The sequence below is a fragment of the Hyperoodon ampullatus genome (genome assembly GCF_949752795.1).
Source record: "Hyperoodon ampullatus genome assembly, chromosome: 3".
NCBI classification, from domain to species: Eukaryota; Metazoa; Chordata; class Mammalia; order Artiodactyla; family Ziphiidae; genus Hyperoodon; species Hyperoodon ampullatus.
Window position 1 is genome coordinate 25,757,111 of NC_136916.1, and position 17,260 is coordinate 25,774,370.

General features: G+C 37.2%; 1 protein-coding gene across 2 annotated transcripts in view; it reads right to left on the bottom strand.

Annotated features, from left to right (window-relative positions):
* Nucleotides 1-3,769: 3,769 nt before the first annotated feature.
* The window catches only part of NET1 (neuroepithelial cell transforming 1), a gene marked incomplete at its 5' end in the record, with an annotated part of 53,067 nt that continues 39,576 nt past the window's right edge, over nucleotides 3,770-17,260 (bottom strand). Inside the window, 10 exons of one of the 2 annotated variants that reach the window (XM_079699662.1) lie at nucleotides 3,770-4,406; nucleotides 4,713-4,899; nucleotides 5,890-6,060; nucleotides 6,501-6,758; nucleotides 7,596-7,672; nucleotides 8,033-8,129; nucleotides 8,461-8,523; nucleotides 8,928-9,095; nucleotides 9,505-9,612; nucleotides 14,620-14,712. In XM_079699662.1, coding sequence (XP_079555788.1) covers nucleotides 4,000-4,406; nucleotides 4,713-4,899; nucleotides 5,890-6,060; nucleotides 6,501-6,758; nucleotides 7,596-7,672; nucleotides 8,033-8,129; nucleotides 8,461-8,523; nucleotides 8,928-9,095; nucleotides 9,505-9,612; nucleotides 14,620-14,712 — 1,629 coding nt within the window. In that variant the 3' untranslated portion in view covers nucleotides 3,770-3,999. Of the gene's footprint in view, nucleotides 4,407-4,712; nucleotides 4,900-5,889; nucleotides 6,061-6,500; nucleotides 6,759-7,595; nucleotides 7,673-8,032; nucleotides 8,130-8,460; nucleotides 8,524-8,927; nucleotides 9,096-9,504; nucleotides 9,613-14,619; nucleotides 14,713-17,260 lie in introns of those variants that run through there. The other variant, XM_079699661.1, reaches the window with a different exon arrangement.

The window sequence follows — 17,260 nt, forward strand, 5'->3', positions numbered from 1 at the left end:
CACGCGCCTAGAGCCTGTGCTCCGCGATAAGAGAAGCCCCTGCTTGCCGCAACTAGAGAAAGCCCACGTGCAGCAATGAAGACCCAACACAGCCAAATATAAATTTATATAAACCCCCTCCCATATCTAGGGGACTTTAAATATCCAGTATATCCTGGATATTTCAGATTGTCTCATTTAAAAACAATTTGATTTAGGATCCAAGTAAGTCCATACATTGCAATGGTTTGACATGTCTCTTAAGTCATAGATACCTCCATCTTTCTCTTTCAGTTTTATTTTGTTGAAGAAACTGTCATTTGTCTTAATTTCCTGCAGATGCAACTCAGGCTGATTTTCTTGGCAAGACTACTTAGGTGCTAGGGGGCACCACTGTCAGGAGGTACGCCGTGTCTGGTGGTCTTTATTAATGGCTGAAATCTAGATCCATCAATCCACCAGGGCTTACAAAATGGTGATATTCTATCATGCCTTCTTCACTGATTAGCTGGGCTACTGCTATAAAGAAAATCTTCCCTTCCTCAGCTGTTCAGTTACCCTGAGATACGGTTTGTAGAGGAAAGGGCAGAATAAATGCTTGATTTTTTTTTTTTATCAGTTCTCAACGGAGTAAGTTGGTTTCATGAGATACTCCAAAGGCGATTTAAAAGGTTGTGCTTTTTCTTACAGAATCATTTTGAAGCTATGAATTTAAACATTTATTTGTTACCCTAGTGGATGCTCCCATTGTCTCAAAGCGCGCATGCTAAATAAGATTACGTACCACCAGACCTGAGGAAACCACCATATCTGGTAAGTTCCTCAGACTTGCAGTTGGTTCTGGAGTTGCTCAAATATGCAAGCAAAACCCCAAACTCCTCTGATCTAGGAAGTTCTAGACTCTAGGACTGAGGGAGATTTTCTTTGCTAGGATATTCCTCTCACGGGTATTAGCTTCAATGGACAAAGGAATGCGATTCTTTCAAGGGTGTTCGCTAATGCTGATTAAGAAAAGCCCAAGTTTGCAGGCTGAGGTATCACCTACTTTGAATCCCAGGATTTCTAACCCTCACAGACAATACTACCCACCAGTTTCCCCTTTAGGGACAGGCAGGAGTTCTAATAAGGAAGAGAACTGGAGAGATGCCCACTTTGGTCTGTATCTCAGTCATCAAGACTGACAGATGGTAGCCTTAGCCAGGCATTTGCAGATGGCTGTAAAATGAATTCAGTAACATTAGCGTTAGCCATACATATACTGTAGAAAACCAAGTACTGTGCTGGGTCTGCACGTTTACTCCAGCACTAAACATAAAGTAGAGCTAAGCCAGCACAAGAGTGGCGAGTCGCCTCCTGGATCAGCTGAGGAAATGCCAGTCTTAATAGATTCAAGGGTGATTTAGTGACACTGGTGTCCCACTGGCTGACAGTTAATCCAGATACCCGAGCTTCCCCTCCCACCTGTGTGCACACATCCTAGGTTGAGCCCTCAGTTTAGAGAGACTACCCCTTGCTCAAAATATACAAACACACTCATGGAAAGAAGTTAAAAGAAAAACTGTACTTACTTCAACTCAGACTCTGAAGAGTTTGAAGGCAAACTGAGAAGCTAATAGATATATGTCAGTACTTACTATATAGCATTTACATAATGGCTACTGGCTAGACCAGTGATTACTAAGTGCTGACCCAAGGAATTCACTGTATCAGAATCACTAGGGGGGAGTGTTTACAAATATCAATTATCAGCCCTCTACTCCCACCCCCCCAGATACTGACTCAGTGAAACAGGTGTGGGAACTGGGGGAGGGGAGCTAGGGGGTGAGGCCCAGTTACCTTTATTTTTTTCAAAGTACCCCTTGCGACTCTGATGCCCAAACAGGCTTGAGAACTACTAGGCTAAATCATCAGATGTTCTCAAATATAGATGCAACTTATGAAGAGTGTTCATTCTACACAATTATTCAGTTTCTGGGTCTTATTTTTTCCCTTGAGTGAACCCAAGGAAGCTAGGGTTTTCAGTAAAACATCATTTCATTAACAATATTAGAACTACTATTGTTTCTACAACTTGAGGCTGATCAAGGTAATTCTGGAAGAGACTGTATCTTATAGCATCTCTAGAAATGATTAGAAATCTTGCTGATTTTTCCGATCACAACCACTGGTATAATCTACACTACTGACTTTGAATTTCCAGAGTTAGAAACCTGAGATACCTAAGTTAAAATCTGAAATTAATCAAATTAATGAGGATGCTTTGCTAATAGCTTTATTATTGTATCCAGAAAGTGGCCAGATGTTCAGCTGTCTTCAATTTAACTGCTATTTCTGATTATAATGTGTTCTAAATGGTTTAATAAGATTCAAAAAACTTGACCTAATTGAATCTTTCTCTTACTTTTCAATGAATTTCAAAGGTGTAAGTATTTATGACTTTTTAAAGAACTTTGTGAGGCTTGCCATCACCTCCTTTGCTATACCAACGCATCCTGGCAAAGGTCCCCCAAACATCCACCAGCCAAGAAACCTTTAGGGGTGATTATGTGTGTGACTTTCATTTTTTAATTGTATAATTCATTTATACAGAGAAATCATTTGGATGTAACTATTTACAGTCTTTTTCAATTTTCATTTCCACTGGCCAAATATAGTTCACATAATAGTCAACATTTACTTGAGCTGATCACCATTACAAATCTGCCATGACACAGGGCTTTTAGCATCCCCGCCTTAAAGACTACGATCTCATTTGAACAGAAACATTTCATAGTAAAAGATTCACCAGTCTCTTATGAATACATCTGCCAAAACTGATCTCACATGGTCAAATTTTCAACACATTTTCTTTTCAAACCCATTATTTGCAAGTATTGTAAATCAAGGCAAATACAGTTCACTTCCCTCAAGCCTTCTACAACTTACTACACACTCTCAAGTTTAGCTTTTACTATCTTTCATAAATGTCTGACACAACCAGACATTTTTTACTTTAAGACAAAACTACACTCTTTTTCCCTTTTTGTTTTTTTTAGTACTTATTACCAGCCAACTTCCTTCCCTCTTGCTTTTCAGACAATATTAACTTTCCATGAAATCCTTAAGGTGGTTTTCTTTCAGTAGTCCAGAATATACCAAGTCATTTCATGTATGTTCTAACCCTGAAATACTGCACTTTAAAAACTGCAATTTTCTTAACTGGCTCAAAAACAGTATGGCTTGATTTCACTTGGTAAAGTTAATATGATTTAAAAATACACACACACACACACACACACACACACACACACACACACACATTTTTAATCAAGGAAGAAAAACACTTTAAAGACATGCCAATTTGAAAAGGCATCAAAGTAAAAAAATAAAAGCAAATACTAAAAACTACTTTACAATGAAAAAATTAAATAATTGGCAGGTTAAATCAATGAAAAATGAGGAATGTGCAGTGAAAAACAAACTAATAAAAAGCATTCCAGTTGGTAAAATGGAAAACCTATTAAGTTTTGTTTTTCCAAGGAACTTATGTTTCAACATAAATTCTGAAATATTACAAACATATATTCCAAGTAGATCTTAGATGCCAATGTTAAAATTTCAAATTCTGCATGCAAAGTTTATCAAATAAACACTGGTAAAATCCTGGTATTTGCAAAATTTTAAGCTTTGGCCAATATTATAAATATCACAATTGGTATTAAAAAGTCATGATGAAGGCAGAATGAAGAGAAAACCCATTTCATAAGTATTTCATTTGATTAAAAATACCAGACTTACATGTTCTAGATGATCTGAGGAAAAAAAAAAAGACTGCAGTTTAACAGTAATCTGTATATATATCTTTAGCTGCCATTAAAAAAAATTAAAAAAATAAAAAACAACCACCAAAACCCAACCAAAAACACAGAAAATGTGAAGACTGGTATTAAGTAACCCTGCAACGCTCCCATACTCACATTACAAGAAAGAACAACTGTACACAGTTATAGAGTCTCTCCCCTGGTTACCACAGAGCTTCTTTTATACCAGTGTCTCTTTCCGCTTGCCACCGACCTGGGCTTTGTCCCTGGCTTTTCGGAGGCCAGCCTGGGCTCGGGGCGCTTTTGTGCCCTTAGCATCATCTGCTGTGTGCACCAGGGTGCCACTTTCGGAAGCGTCTCCATCAACTTCCACCTGAGTCACGCTGGATGCTGTGGACGCCCGTCTCTGGGCCCTGGCATTGCTGGCAGGGGGGCAGTTCTCTCCGTACTCCTCGTGGGGATCCGGCAAGCCCTGCAGCTCGGAGGGGCTGGTGGCCTGCCGGGAAGGGGCCATGGCAGCTCGGATACAATTGAACCACTGCTGCTTGTGGAACACATCATTAGCTTGTAGAGTATGGGACTGGCCTGGAGAGGGGTCTTGGAAGCGAACTCGAAAGATATTTTTAGCTAGATAAAGAAAAATTAAAAAATAGAAATCAGACTTAAAAAGTTTATTCTAGATAAAGTGAATATGGGTGCTGGTATTTATACAGCATGCACATCTGTTAGATACATTCCATAGTGCCTAGATGTTACTTATTAGGTACAAGTGCTGGTGTCAGAGCAGCACAGCACCTGCCAACTCAAGGAGTGTTAATAGGTATAGGATGATGGAACCCATTTCAGTTTTAGTTTTTTGTGTGGGGACAGAATTCTTAAAGATTAAAACTGAGTTTATGATTATTGAAACTATTTTAAAGCGTGTATTTTTACCTTTATCTGAATTGCTGAAAGCCCCTCGAAAGGACCCTCCCATCCTCACATCTCCATCCTGCAGGTCTTCCAAGACCAGCTCCTGGATTGGGATTGGCTGCCGGTAAACCTGGTAAGAGTGACGCTCGTTTCGTGTAACAGGCCGAGTCAAAACCAAGATGTCTTGAAACAGGAAAATGTAGAGTTTCTGGAGAAATGAGAAAAAAAAATGCTTCCTAAATATGGAACTTTGTGACTTTAAGTGACTGAAATCCATTGTAAAAACAACTTGATTTGATCTTACTAATTTCATCAAATTGATTTACTAAGATCCCCCTTACAAATGACTTCATAACGATGGTGATTTAAAGCTATGCATGTTCTCCTTGGAGAGCTTTTGTCATCATAGACTATATGCAACTTTTTTATCCGTGTGTAACATTAGATTCAGCAGCAGCTGAGCAAACGCTATGCACCACAAAGACCTGACTGTCGGCGGTAACGTGACTGGAAACACCAGGACTATACACCACAGTCTTCTAACAGGGTGAGAATTTAAAAATGTAAGCTGGTAAAAATGTTAATTGTTCTGTTTTGTCCCACATAAATTTAAGCTTTTATAGAACAATGAGGCCTCATGATAGAAATCAGAGATGAAAGATTAACTCTTTTCCAAAAAAGAACCTCAGCTTACAAATTGGGCTTCTGAAAAGCACATAATGAAATAAAAATACCATCCCATGCTTATACTTAGTTCTAGCAGGTACCTTTGTAATTAAGATTTAAAAAACAAGTTTGCTCTCATCCAATCTGCTGCAAAAATTTGTTTAGTAGTGCTAAAAACTACTTCTTTTACTATAAACTCTTCAAAATTTTTTTTGAAGGATATGCTTTTTTATTAAACATCATAAAACTAATAATTTAGAAAGGAACCCCAAGCCAAACAAGTTGATTTATGCTTCAAAACTAAAAAATAAATGATTACTGATTCTCTACCAAGACATTTAACTTATTCGGTAATGACAGAAACCAAATGTTTCCTTTACCAAAGCTGATAACATAAAATCCAGTTACCTTCTTTCAGTATGTGATGAGTTTATTTTACAAACCTGCTTCATAATCAATGTGGAAAAAAATTAAACAGTGGGAAAAGGGCAGTAACTGCTCACTTTATATGTTAGTGTCCAAATGCACTTACATGTCCATTTTTATTTTTCAGTTCCCCATGGCAAAGCAATACTTTGCTTGCTTCAATTCTAGGGTCCTTCTGCTTTTCATCCAGATACTCCAGCTTGTCAATGTAATACTGGCATTCCGATTCACCTTTCTTCAAGTTGATATCAGAGAGAACTCCTTGTATTATCAATATCTAAAAATAATCAAAAAAAATCAATGTAGCATTTTCAGCATATTTGTTTATCCTGTTTCCCTACAGGACTAAAATGTCACATTAAAATGATAAAATGTTAAAGCTTGAAGGGACTCTAGAAATCGGGTAATTCAGCCATCCCTTCCTTTTACAGCCTCAGCCAAATGGGTGATTTGCCCAAAGTCACATAGCTAGCTGATGGAAGAGATCAGATTAGAATCCAGTCTTCTAACGAAAATATAAATATAAAATGTGTTATGTGTTACACATCTCTTTATTAGTGCACAGTGCAGTAACATATGAGAACTTAAAACGACTACAGAAAACTTCACTGTGCTGATTCAACATGCAGACAGTGTGAGAGTATCACTGTATATCTTTCTCAGGCAAGCTAATATGTAAACTTGAAAAACCTAAGAATCACTTATTGGACTACTTACAGCTTCCTCCAGAAGCTGAACATCAGAGTGGTCTTTTGGAGTGTGTCTAAGAATTTCTTTCAACAGTAAAGGGTATTTAACGAGGCGGCTTCGAGGAATATCTAGGAAGCTCCAAAGATCTAGTTTTCGACTGAAGGGAGACTCAAGACATCGCTGGAGGAAGTCTTGGACTCTTGGATCCTGTTTCTTTTGATCAAGAAGAGCTTTGGCTGCCAGCTGGTTACTGCAGTAGCCTTTGTAGGCATTCAAGCCTGGCAACTGAAGAGTAATAAGAGAAAACAAAGTATAATGAGTTCCTGTTACAATTTAGTCCATTAGTAAGACTGTGCATACAAAACAAAACTTATAGCTATTCTTTTTTTTTGTTTTAATCAAAAGCTTATTATATGATCCTTTGAGGTTTATCACAGTAGTTCAGAATCAGTTTAACATTTGAAAAACCAACATAATTTACCAAAGAATACTTATAGCTATTCTTGAAAGTTTTAACAAGCTGTAAAAATTCTCCTACAGGTGATAATGGGGGTTGGATAGTATTTCGGGCCAATCTGAGAATGCCCTTTTTCAATTTCCCTAATATGGCTAAATCCAAACAAAGACTCATGCCTCCTACTTCCCCCAGCCTCAGTTACATGCCGGTCTCCTGTATTCCCAGGACACCTGAGTCCTCCTCTCTCACATTCTTCACCAGCCTTGAGACTGGTTATTTACTGACTGCTCTCTCACTTGACAATAAATGTAGAGACCATTTTTTATCACTGAATCTCTAGTCACCCCTCCTAGAACAGTGGTTGGCATCTGGTAAGCACTCAAATGTTAACTGAGAGAATAAAACAGATAATTGATGGTATATCATGTGGGAATTCTGTCTAAGGAGGAACATATTCTTAAAACAAATGAAACTGCATCATTCATGAAATATTTTTTAAACAGAGACTGTAACTTCTACAGCTATGTAAATTTGTTCAGTTTTAATGCCTTATTTATCTGATTTTAGAATCCAGTAACTGGATCAAATCAATGTGATATTGATCACAAATGACAAGTCTGGCACATCTGTATAAACCTATCTGAAGGCAACAACTTGCTACATACCCAGTTCACAAGAATGTGACCAATCTGCTCTACTGTTCCACCAGGCTTGGTTGCTTCTCCTATTCTTGCCAACAAATCTGAAGTGTAAAGAAGCAGAAATGCCAATAATAGGTTTATTTAAAAAATACTTCAGGGAGGAGCAAGATAGGGGCAGGGGATTAAGAGGTACAAACTACTGTGTATAATATAAATAAGCTACAAGGATATATTGTACAGCACAGGGAATATAGCCAATATTTTATAGTAACTTTAAATGGAGTATAATCTATAAAAAATCTTAATCACTATGCTGTACACCTGAAACTAATATAATATTGTAAATCAACTGTACTTCAATAAAAATTTTAAAAATATTCAGCACTAAGTTAGAAGTTTAGATTTAAAATTACTTGTTACTGCTGTTCAGAATCCTATGAAAATTAGGTAGCATATCATACCTTCATGCAGGGGTATATAAGCGTCCAAATCACCAAATATCTGTGTGAGTTCCTCTTCTGACATAATAGACAACTTTAACATGGGGTCATGGTAGGCCTGTCAGAGGGGAGAAATGTGTCACACAAAGAGATCAAGCAAATAAAACATGATGAGAGATCTGTACTTGAATGCAAGCATGACTAACTATGTAAAACTAGTGTGGATTCTATTTTATACATAAAAGAAATTAAAGTATATGTTAAGCCCAAAATAGACTTACTGATATTCATATTTGAAGAGATGCATCTAATAAACCTCATCTAAAAGAAGTATTCACCAGTAGATATTCTCTACTTTTCAACTTCTAAAGGTAAGAAAATCATCCTTTAGAATTTGTGAAATGTAATTTTTAAGAACTATGGCGCATGACAGAAAGTTATTTACTGACCTTTCTTGCAAGCTTGAGATCCTCAATTAAATCCTGTTCACCTCGGGACATTTCATATATTGCCTAAAAAAAAAATCCAGCAAACATCACAGATCACTCCTCCCTTTGAGAAACAAAAATTATACACAACTGATATTTACCATTTAACTGACGTTTTGAACGGCACTTTTTAAAGTGACTCAGTCTGAAAACTGTAATTCAGAATGGAATCTCAAATTAGAGGATGCAGTAGGTTTCATAATTCTACCCCATCTGAGTTGTTAAACTGGATGTTAAACTGACCACCCCCCCATCACAGGTGCCGCTCAGCATGTGTTATGAACGGCATTCAAGTACAAAAATGCAAGTTTATCTTGCCATAGGCATTAGTTTGCTATTCCTCTGGCAAAACTTATGTTTAACAATAAGGGTCTATTTTTTTTTAGTTTAAGCCAGTACACATGGTCTTGCTACTGAGCATGGCACACCTCCTGACGTTTGATCTCTCTGGAGGTTAAAGACTGCTTCATGCTGATGTCTAACATCTCTGACCACAGGGTACTGCTTCTCCTTTTGGTGGGCGCTGGGACTGTCGATCTGCTGGATAACTTCTGGGCAGAAGCGGGGGATCTGTTGTCACCACGAAGGGTAAATGACTGAAAAGAAAAGAAAGAGGTGAACGAGAAGAAGGTTTGGAGGATACAGGAATTATTTTTTTTCTTAAAAAAAAATAGAAAGACAAATTAAAAGCAAGGTTCTGAGAATTTCTCTATGCATAAAACAATCATTTATCCAAGCTTCTATCTAGCAGTATTCTAAAATATTTATCAGTCAAAATTCTCTCTGGGAATAAAAACTATCCAAGATCTTGCTTTGATATAAGATACAAACTAATATAATGAGGTTATATAAATATTGTTCCGGCAACAATATGCCTTACCAGCATATTCCAAAAAAGGAAAGTTATGTTTAAGTATAATAGTACAAACCTGTTTGTATAACTCAAAGAAAATGCAAATTTTAGGCTTCTATAAAAAGTCCCCTCACTACATTACTTGTCCCTACCTGTATGGTTTGACCAAATCGTCTGACAGCTCCATTTCTTACAGGAGAGATTAAATTTGCCAAGGATGTGACCCGAGCTAGAGGTCGAACTCTTTTATTGCTTGGCTCCTGTGAAAACAAAAACAAGTTATACTAAGTGTGTGTTTAGGTGTAATGATTTCAAACAAGTTTGGACAAAGTTAAGCCCTCTCAAAAACCAGATATTTGTACAGTATAAAATGCAGAAACATGGAACTCTGAAAATGAATGTTGTTTTTCATTGTTGAAATACAAAGAACACTAATGAATAACAGTAATTTATTAAATAATAAATGGTATAAGAAAGGCCAGTCAAATATCTGAACATCACTCTGAGAACATAACATACTATCATTAAACAGAAAAAAAACCAAAATTAAAACAATCAATTAGATTCTAAAATCCTTTAGAACCTTTTAGCTTAATATAGAGAGTAACTTTTAAAAAACACTTCCTTATTTAGAAAAATTTCAAACATACACAAAAGGGGAGAATAGCATAATGGACCTCATGTACTTATCACTCAGCTTCAACGGTTTTTAGTATAACAATTTGTTTCATCTCTGCCTCTACTGAAATATTTTAAAGCAAATGCCAGACATTCTATCATTATACTCCTGAATACTTCAGTTAGAGAATAGCTTTTAAATGAACGCATCTGACATTGGAATGGGTCATCTCTAAAGGCAGTGAGGTAGGTCCCTGTTGTGGAGGTATTCTAGCACAGTTAGGACAGTGGTTAAGAGGACACTCAGCCTCTGGAATCACACTGACTGGGCCCAAATCCTGGTTTGGATACTTGATAGGAAATATCCTGGGTCCCAGTTTTCTCATCTGTAAAATGGGGTTAATATTAGAATTTCTCTTATAAAGGTGTTATGAAGATTAAGGTATGTTTAAAGGGCTCAGAACAGTTCTTGGAGCATACTAAGTTTTAGCTATTACTAACATTCTTTCTTAGGAATATTTCCACTTACTATGTAAACGTTGGTATTTATAAATAATTAGATCCTCTTTCATACATTTAATTAACTTCAAGGAAAAATATATACAAATTCAGAAGACATTATTTTACATGTATTGTTTTTAAAATAATAATATAGCAAACATCATTTATCATTCAAAGATCTCAAAAGTTTACAAATTGCATTACTCTAATTTTACTGCTAGGAAAATGGAGGCATACCATTAGGTGACTCACACAGCTATTGAGGTAAAGAAGGCCAGATCATAAAACAGGCCTATCCTTTATGATGTATATGGAGCATAATTATTTGTTTGTATTTGGTGCCTTTGACAATTGTGGCATACTTGACAAAATAATTTTAATGAGACTTCAGAAGGATATACGATAAAAAAATATATAAAAATTACCACTTAAAAATAACAGATAAAAAATTTTTTCTCCTAAGAATTCTTTGATATGACCAATCAAAGAATTGATTGGTCATAAAAAAGAGACGAGGAAAGTGAGTAAAAATAATTCCCTAAGAATAATTTAAAAGTAAAGTGGCAGAAAGGGTTAAAGTCCTCTGGAAAGAAACTTAAATGATTTGAATATTCAAAGAAGCAGTTGGACTTATTAAAGCTCCTAAAGGTATATACACATATGAGGAGGGAATGTGACCCACTAAGGTAAGGAGACTTTGTGGACAACCAACAGAGTTCAAGGCCCCTGAGTCCTTAAGAGGTGGTGCTGTAGACCAACCCTCCACCGCCAAAATAATTAACTCCAAAGTAAAACTGTGACTATAAAGCCACTAATGTGCCAATGTTAAATGAACCGAAAAAGAAGCCTCCGGGATATGTAGTAAAATGACACACTGTGTGGCCAAGGCCATGTGTGGATGCCTTTACCAGACCCATCTGTGCGAGACTGAAGCGACACATGCATGGGCAGAAGGCGGCAGAAGGCATTCCTTTCTCTTGAGTAAAGACAGGACAAAGACGCTTCTGTTTGAATGGGGATATAATTACCTCACAAAGTAAGATATGCCAACGCCAACTAGAAACAAAGCAGTTGTCAGAAAGTTCTGTTCTATAGTTTGGAAAGAGGTTAATTCCTCTTCCTTGTTTAGAGCATAACCAATTTGACTTCCTAGTAAATCATAAAATATTTAATTTCAATTTAAAAGTCTTTGGAAAGGTGCTCTTCCCAGTGAATTTGAAAGGAAACGTTAGTTTAGCTGGAAGGAAAAGAAATTTTGATATCTAATTTAATACATAAAATCAAAAAATTCTTATCTTTGGATCAGTACAACTATTAATTTCCTGGTAACTTAAAACTGTGATATTTAAAATTAAAACTACAGAATTTAGATTTAGATAATTAAATGTAAATATATCTAAAGCATCTTTCTGAAACTAAAACTCCGAAATGTGGATTCTGTCTCTCTGGGGTGGCAGGATATAATGCTAAGCAGTATTTTGTTATTAAATATGTTCCACAGTCCTTTAGAAACCCACCTATAATCTCACTTCTTCACAAAGGAGATGTTAGTCTCAGGACTGTATCTAATCTAAAACGTCTGGTAAGAGCGCCTGGCTAGCTCAGTCAGTACAGCATGATACTCTTAAATCTCTCTGTACCAAAGTAGTGCTGAATCAGGAAGTACATGGGGGAGGAGGTGGGGTGGGAGGACACCTTGTACTTTTCACACAGGCTTTTAAGATCCAAGAGTAACTTTCCTGCCTTACTAAAAGTTCATATGTGATGAATGTTTGGCAGACGCAACACAAACTTTTAGCATATATATTTATTTCAAAAGTATGAAGAATTTTAATGAATAAAATAACTCAAAAAGTATGACTGAAATGTAAAGGCATAATACTGAATATGGCTCACGAATTTCAGGATAAATACATTATTTGAAAAAAATCATACAACTTTTGTGGAAAAGTGTTATGAACTATGCATTCATAGGTCACCTATAGGGTAGGGACAAAAAAATTGTCTCTTTATAGGTTAGAATTTGGTCCATGTGAGCTACAACCAAAAGCAGTTTTTCTTTAGAGGTCTAGATGAGCCACTTTATCTTGGTTTGGTGTTTTGAGAGCTGGGATTCTGCCCACCTCTGCCCCTTTGCAGACACAATGCAGGTACAGGGTTTGGAGGTAAAGAAGGAAGAGAGGAGTAGGACTCTACCTATCTTACCATCACCCAGAATAAGGCTTTCATAATGGTTTTGCTGCTGTGGTTGTTTATTTTTGTTTTGGAGCATTGTTAACAGCATTATGGTAAATACAAGAAGCTTAAAGAACGAGTACAGATACTGAAACTACACACCCTCCTCAAAAGACAATCTGAAAACCTCCGGGAATAGATAAAGAACACCAACAAGTTTTACATGCTCAAGGAACTTTCTACTGTAGGCAACCTTTCACCAGGGCTAGAGTTCACTTTACGAACTGTAATATTCATTTATGTTGTTTACTTAGGTTACCTTTTAACCACACTATCTAGTTTAGCCAGGCAATCACATGCATTGTTACAGGGAATCTGACTTGAGGTCGAGTTTTTAATCAATCTATTTATTTTACTAATCCAGTTGTAGTCAGATTTTATGCCTTAAAATATTTCTGGATATCTATAAACAGAAAATTGTTAATATCAATTTCAAGTCTTTTACTGGAATGTACCTTGCACATAAAAACAACAACATGGAAAAATTCTGTTGTGAACCCAGTTTTTTTGTAAAACCGTTTTTTTCTCCTAATGATGTCACATAAGAGAATATATTCCAGGAGGGTCTCTTCTAGAGTCAACCAAATCAAGACACACAAAAAAACATGTGTCTGGGTTTACTTATTTGGGTTACTAGATAAATAATTTTCTCCTCTACCTGGCGAGAACTTTAAGAATGAAAAGAAAAAGTTATTTATAAAAAGATAAAGATGAGTTATCTCACAGGATGTCTTCCCTTTCCTTTTAGTAATAGAAATAGTCAAATTTAGTTATTTATTTAAGGCTGTGTTGCTAAAAACCTGACCACATTCCTGGTGTTTTTAATCTTTGGAATAAAGGTATGCCAGAACATGGCCAGTGTCTGATACCAAACAAAAAGACAAGTTCAAAAGACTAGTTCAGTTTTAGTATTTACACTGATGACCACTTTTGAGAAAACAGAAACATATAAACAAAAGCCAAAACCAAACAAATAGAAAAACAAAAACAAAGCCAAATCACACCAAATAAAAGCAAACCTTTGAAAGACGGCAGCTATTCTAACTACCAAAAGGTGTGCGTATGTATGATACACAGCTATACTGAGATATACAATACATTGCACATATTTAAAATGTATAATTAGATAATTTTGATATATGTATACAGCCACAAAGCCATCACCCCAGTGAAGATAAGAAGTATAATAATATAGTATAACCATGGAGTGTATATATATTGTGGTGTGCTATATAAATAGAATGCCCACACAGTATTAAGTCAACTATCAAAATTAAATAAAATGGCATAAAAATCACTTATTTTGATAAATGTTCATAAAGACTTTAAAAAAGTACAACGACTTAGGTAATTAAAGCAAGGAGGGCAGAAGCACCTAAATAATGGTTTGTTGGCTTAAATACTTTAACACATTTTGCTTTCTTAAGAACAGAAGTCACACATAATGAACTTATTAGACGTGGAAAGAAAAATGAACACTAGGTCAGATGGCATTTTGTTCACTAGCACTAACTTGCAAGGAAGGGATTCTTATTTTCCTCTTACTCCACAAAGCAGTTCTTAAGACTTACTAGGTAATATAAATAAATGCAGGTCAAAACCCCCCCAAAACCAAAAAACCCCAACCAAACAAAAAACTGTATTAAGCATCAGAAATGTGACCAATTTAACCAAACTGAACAGCATATACATTTAAAATGTTTTTCTTTTGTATAAAAGTTTGTGTACACTCAAGCTATGCTATGCATAAATAGTTCCTAAATACATTTCAAACCTGCATGTAAATCAAAGTCATACATTTTAATACTCAGTGAGATCAAAAGTTAAGTTTAACAATATACTGTTAATAAACTGTTAAACATCGTAAAAGTTCCGTGGAGTTAGAAACCTTCCTTTGGCTTTTCAAGTCTCACCTCCTGCTCTCTGAAGGACTGGTTGTTCACATCGAGGACTCGTATAGTCCTTTTAATAGGTAGGAGACCTCCGACCTCATCGTGTGCCACCATGCTTTCCGAGTACCCTCACGCCCCCAGCCCGAGTCCTCCCGGAGTCGGCCGCCTGCAGGGAAGTTCCCGGCTCGGCCTGGCTCGGCTCGGCTGGGCGCTCAGTTGCCCCGCGCAGCCATCACCCAGTGTCTCCGGCGTAGCGTCGGCTTCTGCGAGCGCTAGAAACGCCGGCAGCACTCCAGGCTCTGTGGGCAGGGCCGGCTGGGCCGGGTCTAGTGGGCGGGCACCCGAGGGACACGTGACCGCCCTTAACTGACAGCGGGGCACACCTAGGCCTCTCTGCTTTCTCTGCCAGAGAAAGCTCTTTATCAAGAGGTTTGGAATTTCTATAGTGAGACCAGAGGGGAAAAGGAAACCGGGTTACTGTAAGGCTTTTCCTGATTTAAAAAGCATTCCCAAAGACAAATGAACTGCATATCTGGGTTACCTTTCTTAGTACTTAGCTGCACACAGGGATACTTTTTCTGTAAAACCCTATTTCCTAGAAAATAATTTAGAACGGACAACTTGACAACTTTAAGAAAGTTGTAAGTCAGAGTTAAATAATGTATATACTAAAGGAAAGCCTAATTATCCAGGGGCCTTGCTTTTATATTATGTAAGTGCAATTTCTAGTCCAAAGCCTTGCTTCTATGAAGCAACCCTACTTCTGTTGGTTTGGTAGGCCTGCAAAAAAGCAGATTTTCTTCTTTAACAGTAAGTACTTTATTCTATTTCGAAAAGTAGGATTTCCTCTTAACCATATGCTACTATGAATGATACGATGCTGATAATTTGCAAAAACATTTCTATTCTTAGGATTTATTAGGGTCAGAGAAACCTGAGAAATCTATGTAGAAGGCACTATTCTAGATGCTATGGGTGATAGAAAAAAATAGGTTTCATATACACTCCTAAAGCGCTAACAGACCATTGTGTAAAGCTAGGCCACACGAAGAGATAAGTAATGCAAGACAGCTTTTGACAAGTCCAAAATAAGCTGTACAGCTAGCAAGGAGTTCAGAAGAAACCACTTCTGGGAGATGAGATGAGGGTGGCAAAGACACTAGGGAAGAGGCTGTAACATGTTGTTTCAGTGCCTTGAAGGCCATGTTATGTTTTTCAAAGGTCTGAGCAAGGGAAAAGTGCAAGGCTTTCCCAAAGGAGCACGAAAAGCAAACTCACAGCCTGAGGTCACAGGCTGTGGATAAAGACAGACGAGCAGAGGGTTTTACTGAGCACATGAGAGAGATAATGAGAGGTATGTTGTAAGGTGGTGTTCAAGATGGCTTAAAAGATGGCTGGAACCATAATGCAAAAATCACAGTCAGGGATCAAGAACTTTGCCTAAGGTAGGGCCAGCGGGAAAGGAAAAGGATATATGCAAGAGACAACATATGCAAGAAGTCAAAGATGCCAACGACTGTAAACTTAGGAAGGGTAACTGTTAATGCAAATAAAGAAACACAGAGGAATAAGCTTTGAAAGAAAATTCTGGGTTTCATTTTAGATATACTGAGTCTTCGGTGGTGGAATAACATGCAAATAAAGCTACTGAGCTAGAACCTGGAAATGTTGGACAAGGACTTAAAGAGGTCAGAGGGTGGATTTAGACTGGGGAGTCAGAGACACAGGGATCAGACGTGAAGCTTTGGAAGTGAATGAGATGCCTGGGGGAGAAAATCTGGACAAAAAGAAAAGAGGCCCAAGGATCTAACTTTGGAGAGATGCCAAGGGAAGGTGTTAGTTACAGCAAAAAGATTAAGACGGGTAAGAAAAGATTCATGGATTTAGTGATTACAAGTTTAATGAAGACCTCAAGTGTGCTAGTTCAGCAGAATAAAGACAAAAGAGAAGCCACAAAGGTTTGAAGAGTGAATAGAGCAGAGTAACAGTGGGCATAGACTATAATGACAATCTATAAAAAACAATTTACTAAGGTTCACAGGACAGTGTTACTTCTTGCAGGAAGGAAGAACGCTGCCCTTACATAAAAACCAATGTGTTTTGCATTTGGGATGATGTTCTTAATTTGTCTTTCTGCTTTTAGACTTTTGAAAAAAGTAATGGTGATTGGTTATATTTCATCAACTATTCTTTATTACCAGGTCACACCTGGGCAACATGTGTGATGCAGTTGGCCTTAAGAGGCTGTTTGTGGTAGGTAGTTCTATGCTATACAGCATTGAAGTGGAAGAACGTTAGAGATCACGGAATCCAGTTCCGTAATTTTACAGGTAAGAACACTGATCTGCTTAAGCCCTCAGAGCTAATAAGAACCCAGTAGTCTGGTTCAGTTAGTTTCATCAGTTAAAAAATGGTTGCAAGTAAGGCCAATACTTTATGGCTACTCACTTTCATAAGGGAATAAAGGACTTATGCAGAGTGGGAGTGAGGAAAGAAGTTGCTAGGGCATTCTCATGGTCTCTTACCTGATGTCTTTCTCCAAACTATGTTTTTCTATTTAGTTCTGATAGAGGTAAGGCCAAGGTAACCAGGGGAAAGGATATCTCTCATTTCTCTCCTTCAGTAAGGATCCGAAGGGTAAAGGTAGAAGTCTTAAATGCAG